The sequence below is a fragment of the Primulina tabacum genome, chromosome 2, assembly GCF_025594145.1.
Source record: "Primulina tabacum isolate GXHZ01 chromosome 2, ASM2559414v2, whole genome shotgun sequence".
Classification (NCBI taxonomy): domain Eukaryota; kingdom Viridiplantae; phylum Streptophyta; class Magnoliopsida; order Lamiales; family Gesneriaceae; genus Primulina; species Primulina tabacum.
Window position 1 is genome coordinate 51,286,460 of NC_134551.1, and position 8,887 is coordinate 51,295,346.

Genomic DNA, 8,887 nt, shown 5'->3' on the forward strand with positions numbered 1-8,887 from the left:
ATTTATCAGACCTAAATAGAGATGAGGAGGATAAACGAACATTCCCTTCCAAAAGGTTTGATTGATATACTTTAGGTAGGGATGCTCTATCATGGGAATGTTTTATTCCCAATATTATTAATACATATTCCTCCCTCTTGGGTTTTCACTTGCTGTATTCCATCACTTCTATCTATTTTCATTTTTTGATGAGAATATTTTTTGAACTACATTTAATTTTTTCAAATTATCTTAGTTTAAACCTTAACCTATCGTATTATTCTTCATGAAATTATGATAATTAATAACACGTGATATTCATATTAAGATATTGAAGTTATAGTTGTACAAAAATTTAGAAATGATCAAAAGATTAAATCAATCACTAGATTGGAGAATTTCACGTTGAACATAGCCAAAAATACAGAAAGAGGTAAAAAGATCCGATGATTTATAACTCATTTGACGTCTTAAATTTATGACGATATTTTAGATTGGATGCTTGCAAACATCTCAAGGTATATAATTATAAAAAGAAAAAGAATGGACCGAAAGTCCAACGGTAAATGAATGGGAAGGAAATCAACATTTGCACTTGGCAGGTCCGATTATAGCTCAACCTACACCAATATAAACTTGAGATGAGATCTCAACTCAACCTTGCTAAAAAGAAAAAACAAGGACTGAAGGTCCAGTGGTTAATGAATGGAAAGGAAAACAGCAGTAGCACTTAGCAGGTCCCATTGATGATTCCTCAGTAATATTTTATCTCCATTCTTCCCCAAACACTGCCACCCTCATCACTGTGATGAATTCCACTTATACCATAGAGAGAGGCAAACCCAAACAAAGGGGGTTGAGCTGTTAACCAAATGATTCCTTTATTTCTTTATTTCCATTTTCAATCAGGAGATTTAGTGCGAGGTTCTTGATTAACCCTGCTGCTGAAGTGGTGTAAGCTAGCAAGTTCTTTCTCTCTTTATGTTATAGTGTAGATTACACTATATTCCCGTCTTCAAAAGCAGTGAGGAGAGAAGATGGGTTAGCCAGCAGAAAAAATGGTGGGTGTAATGTGATGAAAATGCGAAGGGGGATTTACATATACTTTTTGAAGAACAAGAAGAGGCAGATTGTCGAGAAATGGAGTGAAGAGCGGTGAGAATTAAGTGTTTCGATCAGGAAAAAAAAACTGGAACAGGAAAAGCATAATACTGCTGTCAAGGGACTGAGTCTGGATAAGTTACCAGCGCCGTCTCACCCGCCAAAGAAACGCTCTTTACCGGTGGAGCTCTCCGCCGAACATGCAAGATTGCAGGAGAAAATGGGAGAGAGAAGCCATTACCACCAATCATCATCATCGAGATTAGGCTTGCGAAACAATGGAGGCGAGATTGTAGATGTACATGTAGGCCGCATTCTGAAGTCTATTGGCAGAAAAGACCGCCACAGTAAAGTGTGTACCGCGAAAGGTCCCAGAGATCGCCGTGTGCGGCTGGCGGCGCATACGGCCATCCAATTTTATGATGTGCAGGACCGCCTTGGGTACGACCGTCCAAGCAAGGCTGTGGATTGGCTCATCAAGAAGGCTCAAAGCGCCATTGATGAACTCGAGGAGCTTCCTGCCTGGAATCCCGCCACCTATTCTGAGCCTAATGCTAGTTTTGAGCAAGAAGCAGCCCAGGAAAAGATTGGAGAAGTGCGCGTAAAGCTTGGAGAAGAGCAACACCATGAGCTCCATCAGGCTAATTTGGTTATTAGTAATGTTTCTGGTCCTTCGAGTAAAAGGGTGATGACGGTGCTGGGAAGTGAAGATGAGCAGCAGGACTTGCATCAGAGAGGCAACATGAATAATCAGAATGAACAAAATCTGACCTTTTTGTCGACATCTTTGGACACCGGTTCCTTTGCTGATTCCATCACTTCCTTTCCCATGGGTGCTTCTGCTCCATCTAGTTCGTTATCTGTGGAGTTTCAGAGCTTCCCAATTCCTAATTTTCTGCCTAGAAACAGTAGCCAGAACCAAGATTTGAGGCTTTCTTTGCAGTCGTTTCAAGATCCAGTTTTGCTCCACCACCATAACCAGCAGCGGCATCAGGATCCCAACAACCACGCAGAACAAGCACAAGTTTTACTGAGTGGAATTCCATTGGGATTTGATGGAACCACCGATTGGCCAGAACACCAGCAACAGCTGGCAGAACTCATTCGCCTCCAGAGGCTTTCGGCTTGGAACACCTGTGGAGATCCCAGGAGTACAAGTGGTGGAGCGGCCGTTGCTACTCGATCTTTCTTCAACTCGCCACCAGCGCCTCAGCCGTTGCTGCAACAGCTGCTAGGCCAAAGTCAAAATTTTTCACCGAGGGGACCCCTTCAGTCCAGTAACACACCTTCGATTCGTGCATGGATGGACCCATCAGCTATTTCAATGGCACCTGCTGAACACATTCAGCAGCATCACCAATATCCAGCAGTTGTGCCTATGTATCCATCATCTATACCGGGCATTGGATTTACCTCCGGAGTAGGTGGCTTCTCTGGGTTTGGTATACCCGCACGAATTCGGGGTGACTTAGAGGAGCATGATGGCTGTTCGGACAAGCCATCCTCTGCTCATTCTGATTCTCACCGCTAGGTACTAATCATGGAAGCGATAATGTCTTCGTTCTTCCATTAACAGGTCATATTCTCAAATCCATTTGTGTTTTATTAAATTCACAAGTTATGCATTGCTTTTTTCCTTGATGCCAATTTGTCTATTCAATTGAACTTGCTTTGCAGGTTTGCTACTTATTGTTACAAGAAATCAAGAATGTGTTACAGTTTCCATGTTTCAGCTTGTGGTGATGCGGAAAGAACATATGAAGATCGAGTAGGTTTTACTCGATATAAGCTGCCGTGAGGTGAAGAATCAAAAGTTTAGTTTCTGTTTTTGTGGTTACGATTTGTCATTTTATGTTAGTTTGCTCATGTTTCCGGCTTTGGTTTTGTGGTTTTTGAATGAATGGCAAGTGGACACAACTTGGTTTCAAGTTAATTGAATTCCTCTGCTGCTTCTATCTCATAAATTTCCTGGCTTTAATAAAATAATTAGTTTCAACTTTTGTCACTTCGTTTAGAAAAATCTTCGATGAAAAAGATACCTCATCGTGGTTTCTTGATTGTTCGCTTTACTGCCTTCTGATTCATATCTCCTCGGCCCCGCTTGAATTGACTCGTCCTGTATATCTCCATCGCTGCCTGGTTTCGGGGGAACATAAGGAGAGGGGTCGTTTTCCAGTCGTAATGAGATGACTCAAAGATAAGGACATGGAACGGTACCTTTGAAGGGTTCACCATGATGTATAATGCTAGTAAGTTACTGTTACTGGGAGGTGAATCTTGGTTTCAATGGGGCCTTTTTTAGAATTGTTAGTTTTTTATGATATATGGAGCTCGAGTTTTAGACAGTGGATGCATGAAGATTAGTTTTAAAAAATCACTCGACCCTGTTTGGCATCAAACACACAGTAAAATGCACAACCTCGAACTGATAGCTCTTTGTGTAAGCTTGCCTTCGTTATCTCGAGGGGTATTTATAGTTCAACCTTTAATGTGCTTGTGATTCTGGGGAAATCTGCAGGTCAATATATGGTTTACTTGATGTCTAGAAAAGAAAATTTTAATATATGAATGAAAAACCAAGGTAAAGAAAACATATAATCTTGGATACAACCAAAAAAATTATTCTTGGGCATTATTAATTCACGGTCCCCTACCCTGCAAGTCTCTGTCACTTGGAAATCCCCAAGTCTAGTTGAAATTTATATCGATATCAAAAGAAGAAACGGAGGAACAATTGGCTTATATTGAGATGGTGACAATTGTTTGATGGTTGTTGGTACTTCCTTATGATTGATGAGTACCATGCGAAGATCGAGGCAGAATACATTTTTGGGATTTTAGAATACTTTGATTTGATTTCTACGGCTTGGATGAAAAAATTTGCCGTGCAATCGAATCCCAAGATTTTCCTATGTAATTTCTTGCATAATATATAAAGAAAATATGTTCTTAAGAATTATGTTACCTTACATGTTTCTCAGATTGTGGCAAGCAGTTGCGTTGGTTTCTTGAATCACTCCAATTCCACAACCTATTTTGCACTTAAATTGAAATATTTTTATTTTGGGAATTATTGGCATGTACTCGAGACAAATAGCCTGGTAGTAATGGTGAATGAAGTCTTGTAAATATTCAGAGAAACTAAAAATCTTTAACTAAAATTTCCCGCTTATATTCACAAGAATAAATGAATAATTCGAACAAATGGGAGCGGAAAATATTGCCCAAAGTTGACAAGCAGGATCTGAGATTAGTCAATCAACCAGGAACAATGGATGCATGATTTTTCATGCGCCAGAATTGAGTACACGGTTTCTGGAGATTTTTTTGTGAATAGTTTAATAGATCTACGAAAACAAATCAAAATCACCCAGACTATAGACGATGACCAACGACAGCGGGTAAAGCAGATAAGCCAAGAGTGACGTCCACACCGGGAAAATAGTGCTGAAACTGGCTAGGCCTCCAACTATGACAGATACAAATAGAACCATCGAAGATTCAGCAGAAAAATTCCATGCCAAGCCTCGAAAATAGATCAGGGCGAGAAGAACTGCTAATCCCAGAATGTTGTTCATGAACACCGTACCATATATCTGCGTTATTTAGATAAGTGGATTAATTTCAAGAAATGACACCTTTTATCTTATAGAAAGTAAACCTGAGTCTTTGATTAGTTCTATTTGATTAGTTCTATTTTTAGTTGTTGAAGGGAAGAAAAGGAACCTCGGACAGTGTCAAAGATATAGTGTGCAGTTTCTTCCTTCGGGCTTCACTGATAGCAGATACAGCTAATCTAGCATTGGTGGCAATTGGCACGAGCACAAATGCAACATAAAATGAAGGCAAATTGGTAGCTTTAGAGATATCCCGAACGCTATGTATAAGAGGCTCGGCTAGAACCCCAAGCATCACAATCCCCAGTGCCAAAAGAAATATTGCTTTCATCCATGCTATTGGCGATTTGTCAACGAACTTGTCATCAATGAGTTTATCTGTCTGTTCCCATGTTTTCTGCACAATTGTTTTGTAAGACAAAATCCGACAATGATATGGAATAACAGTCATAAATTAGAAGACTTATTGAGACGTACTTGAGAATTCTCCTCTTCACTCTTTTCTGAGTTGGGATTTTGGTTATAAGTTAGATTCAGCCATTTGGATAATCCTATAACAAATTCTTCCTCGGTAATTAACTGATCTCCATTTATATCAAGTTCTTCCATCATTTTGGCTGCGGCAATATCAGCATTGCCAGGAAACATTTCGACCTGGATATTGGTCACTAGCTTCTTCAATTCCGAGTAAGATATGCTGTTGCTTTGGTCAAGATCGACATCCTTGAACAACCTGAAATTTATGAAAGACTACATAAATGAAAACTGGAATTTAATTCAGAATGCACTAATACTAGAATAAATAATTGTACTCTTTTTGAAATATACTGTTTTATAGCAGGGATGTCTGGTGACCCATCTTCTTCTAAAAGGCTTCCATACACAGAGCTTTGGAGATGCTCCAATATATCTGGAACCAAATGTTTCATCATTTCACGCTCTTCCCTTTTCTTTTGAACCCAAGGCTTAAGAACCTGAAAGCCATATAATCAAACAAATAAGGTATGACTCCACTTAACACAAAATAAAGATTCAAATAACATAGAGAACTATTTACCTCGTACAAGTCCTTCAGTGATTTGACAGAGTGATATCTTTTATTCATTGTATCCTTCGTATCATCAAGCCATTTCGTCATCCCCTTGACAAATTCATCCATAGTTATTTGCTGATCATTGTCAATATCGAATTCCTGCATTATCTCTGCAGTTGTATCATCCTTGCTTGACTCAAGTCTTCGGAACTTGATTTCTTGCAGAAATTCGTTTAGCTCGGAGAAAGAGATAACCTTGTCTCCATCTTGATCTCTTTCCTCAAATAGCCTGCAAAAATCGGAGTGTAATGGAGAGGTAGCATCCACGAGTCGACCTCAACCAAAAATACCACAAACACTGGTCCGATGTTGCTAAGACGATTACTGTATCTAATAATTAAATGAAAAAAGAAGCACTCAAATCTATTGATTTATTTTGTCGAAGGTACCTTCTTATGGTCGACACATTTGGTGAACCATCGTCAGTCAGGAGTTTTCCCGTCGTCTGGTTCTGCATATATTTTAGGATGTCTACCACTAAATGCTCGTGTTTTATATATAGTAAGCGCCTCCTTTGAATCCAAGGTTGAAAGAACTGCTCAAATTGTGAAACAAACAGTATAGTTAGATGATCTTGGAACAATTCTATCCGTCAATCAAACTCCAGATGCCTCACATTCCAATTTTCTTATGTTCAAGCATTTTTAGAACATCCCAACAGACAAAAAAATTGAGCATGGAATTAAAAATGTCAAGATCAGAAGACCAACCTGATAAAAGAAGTAGGAAATCAGGAACATGATGGAAACAACAAGAGTAATAATCACAAACACTTGTTTCCCATAGAAAGGCAGATGAAAAGCTGTTGGAATCAGAATGATCGCTAATGGTATCACAGAGAGAAGCATGATCCTGGCAGTGAAACTCGTGCCCAAATCTGTAATCACGCCATAACCTAGAATACAACGAGAGAACTTCAACGATCAAAAAACAAGCTATTGGCTCAATGTTGTGACTAATTAAACATCAAATAAAGAAATTGAAATCAACCTGGCCATTGGGAAATCAACAATCTCTCAAAAGGGTTGTAAGATTTACTATCATTAGGATGAGATTGCAAGTGCTTGCGAAAATATTGACTGCTGAGTAGAATGCAGGTTCCCCAGATGACAGTGAGGAGCAAGATGGTGGATCCGGCCAGTAATCCCACTCCAGTTAACACGAACTCCCCAGCAAGTTCTTCGCTGCTGGACAACCCAGAGGCTGAAAATATAAAACAAACAAAAAAAAACGACTTAATTTAATTGTAATATTATTTTATATTTAACTTATTTTATAAAATAATACTATACTTTCGAAATTTGAGATTTTGATACGGTAAAAATGTGCATGCGACAGTCTCACGGAGCGTATTTGTGAGATAGATCTTTTATTTGAGTCATCCATTAAAAAATATTATTTTTTATGTCAAGAGTATTACTTTTTATTGAGAATATCGTTATCGTCTCACAGATAAAGATTCGTGAGACCGTCTTACAAGGGACCTACTCTTTTGATGTTAGATAAAGGATAACTCGCCTACACATTTATAACAAAATTAATCGTTGGATAAGGCGATTTTCTCTCAAGAGGTCGGTGAATTCAAGCTCTGTCTTTCGAATTATATTTCAATAATTTTTTAGTAATGTCACATTTTCTAAGAATGATTTTATCTGAAAAGAATAGATAAAATCGTTGTACGGAAATGAGAAAATGAAAAACGTGTTTAAAAAACTATTGAAAAAAGACAATTGATGAGTTGTTTTCGGCATTACGTATATGATAAAATAATTAAAAGATTGATAAATAATTGAAATGTAGATTATTAATATTATGTGATAAAATATAAGTTGTTTGGTTTGACTATATATAATATTAGGCAAAAATTTGTATGAGACGGTATCACGTGTCGTATTTTGTGAGACGGATCTCTTATTTGGTTAAAAAATATTACTTTTTATGATAAAAATATTATTTTTTATTGTGAATATCGGTAGGGTTGACTCATCTCACAGATAAAGATTTGTGAGACCGTCTCTCAAAATACCTACTCATAATATTAATGATAAAAATTTGTGTATTTCACAAATTGACCATAATAATCTTTGAATATTTTATTATAAATTTACTTCTTCTACTACATATATGAAAGTCTTTATATATCATGCATTTTAGTTCTCCGATCGTACGGACAATGAAAATATAGTGTGTGTAATATATAATGGGGTTACCGAGAAGAATCAATGCTTCGGGGAGTGATCCAATGATCTGAAAGACACAAGCACCAAACACACCAGGTCCTAGAATCTTGAAAATCCTCTCCCCACCCGATCCCACGTAAGATTCAGCCGCAAACAGCAAGTATTCGAACACCAGAATCAAGAACAAATGCCCCCAAACAGTGGTCGAACATGGCAGAAACCCATACATCTGCTCGCACTTTTCATCATTTGCATGCATTATCGGTATTGACCCTTTCATCTGTATCACATGACAAGGATTTCTCTTAAATTCATCATCTACCCCATCTGAGATAAGAAACTCTGATGGAATCGGTCTCGAGATCCCGCGGGTGCAGAATAGTGTCAATAGCGCGATGAATAAAGGAATGAAACGTGAAAGAGTCTGTGTTTTCATGGCGAATTTGAGCTTTGGAAGGGGACAGTTGTGCTTAGTTGTGATTATATTTGAAATGGGATTTGTTATTTATACATGCAAACTTTGGTTGACTTATAATATATTTATTTGGAGTCGTTGGGCTTAGCAGCCCATGGAACTTTCATGCATGTTCCTTGCGGCAACTAGCGAGGTAGCTAGGATAACAATCAACGTTTCAAATTTTATTTTACACACATGCCTAAATTCATGTTCTTGGTTTCGTCAAATAGTACAGAAACCCGGCGCCAAATCATCCGGTTTAAGACAATTTTGAGCGAATAAAATCGGTACAATAATCCATTTTTCGATATGATTAATGGACGCACTATAACAATACATGGCTATTGTGACACTTTTTGTATACACTTTTAATTAAATGTTGTTACAAATACTTAATAATGACACTTGTAAAAAATTAATAATGTGTAAAATAAAAAAATATATTAGATTAGTTATTCTG

The 8,887-nt window shown here is 37.8% G+C and overlaps 2 protein-coding genes across 2 annotated transcripts; one reads left to right on the forward strand and one right to left on the reverse strand.

Annotated features, from left to right (window-relative positions):
- The first annotated feature begins 555 nt into the window (after positions 1–555).
- On the forward strand, positions 556–3,080 carry LOC142536740 (transcription factor TCP4-like). Its single transcript, XM_075642034.1, has 2 exons — positions 556–2,656; positions 2,758–3,080. The coding sequence occupies exon 1, from the start codon at positions 1,301–1,303 to the stop codon at positions 2,609–2,611; it is 1,311 nt and encodes a 436-aa protein (XP_075498149.1). The 5' UTR covers positions 556–1,300; the 3' UTR covers positions 2,612–2,656; positions 2,758–3,080.
- A 1,142-nt stretch (positions 3,081–4,222) lies between these two features.
- Positions 4,223–8,424, reverse strand: LOC142536739 (sodium/calcium exchanger NCL2-like). Its single transcript, XM_075642033.1, has 9 exons — positions 8,001–8,424; positions 6,781–6,993; positions 6,501–6,685; positions 6,180–6,325; positions 5,755–6,019; positions 5,526–5,671; positions 5,175–5,430; positions 4,807–5,094; positions 4,223–4,676 (listed from the first exon to the last, which is right to left on the reverse strand). Exons 1-9 carry the CDS (start codon positions 8,404–8,406, stop codon positions 4,428–4,430), a joined length of 2,154 nt encoding a protein of 717 aa, XP_075498148.1. The 5' UTR covers positions 8,407–8,424; the 3' UTR covers positions 4,223–4,427.
- Positions 8,425–8,887: the final 463 nt, after the last annotated feature.

Excerpts from the sequence above, each read along its gene's own strand:
- LOC142536740 (XM_075642034.1), top strand. The coding sequence starts at position 1,301 with ATGGGAGAGAGAAGCCATTACCACCAATCATCATCATCGAGATTAGGC.
- LOC142536739 (XM_075642033.1), bottom strand. The coding sequence starts at position 8,406 with ATGAAAACACAGACTCTTTCACGTTTCATTCCTTTATTCATCGCGCTA. Across the intron at positions 6,326-6,500 it reads TTTCCTACTTCTTTTATCAG|TTCTTTCAACCTTGGATTCA; the intron begins GTTGGTCTTCTG and ends CAATTTGAGCAG. Across the intron at positions 5,431-5,525 it reads GACATCCCTGCTATAAAACA|GTTGTTCAAGGATGTCGATC; the intron begins GTATATTTCAAA and ends CATAAATTTCAG.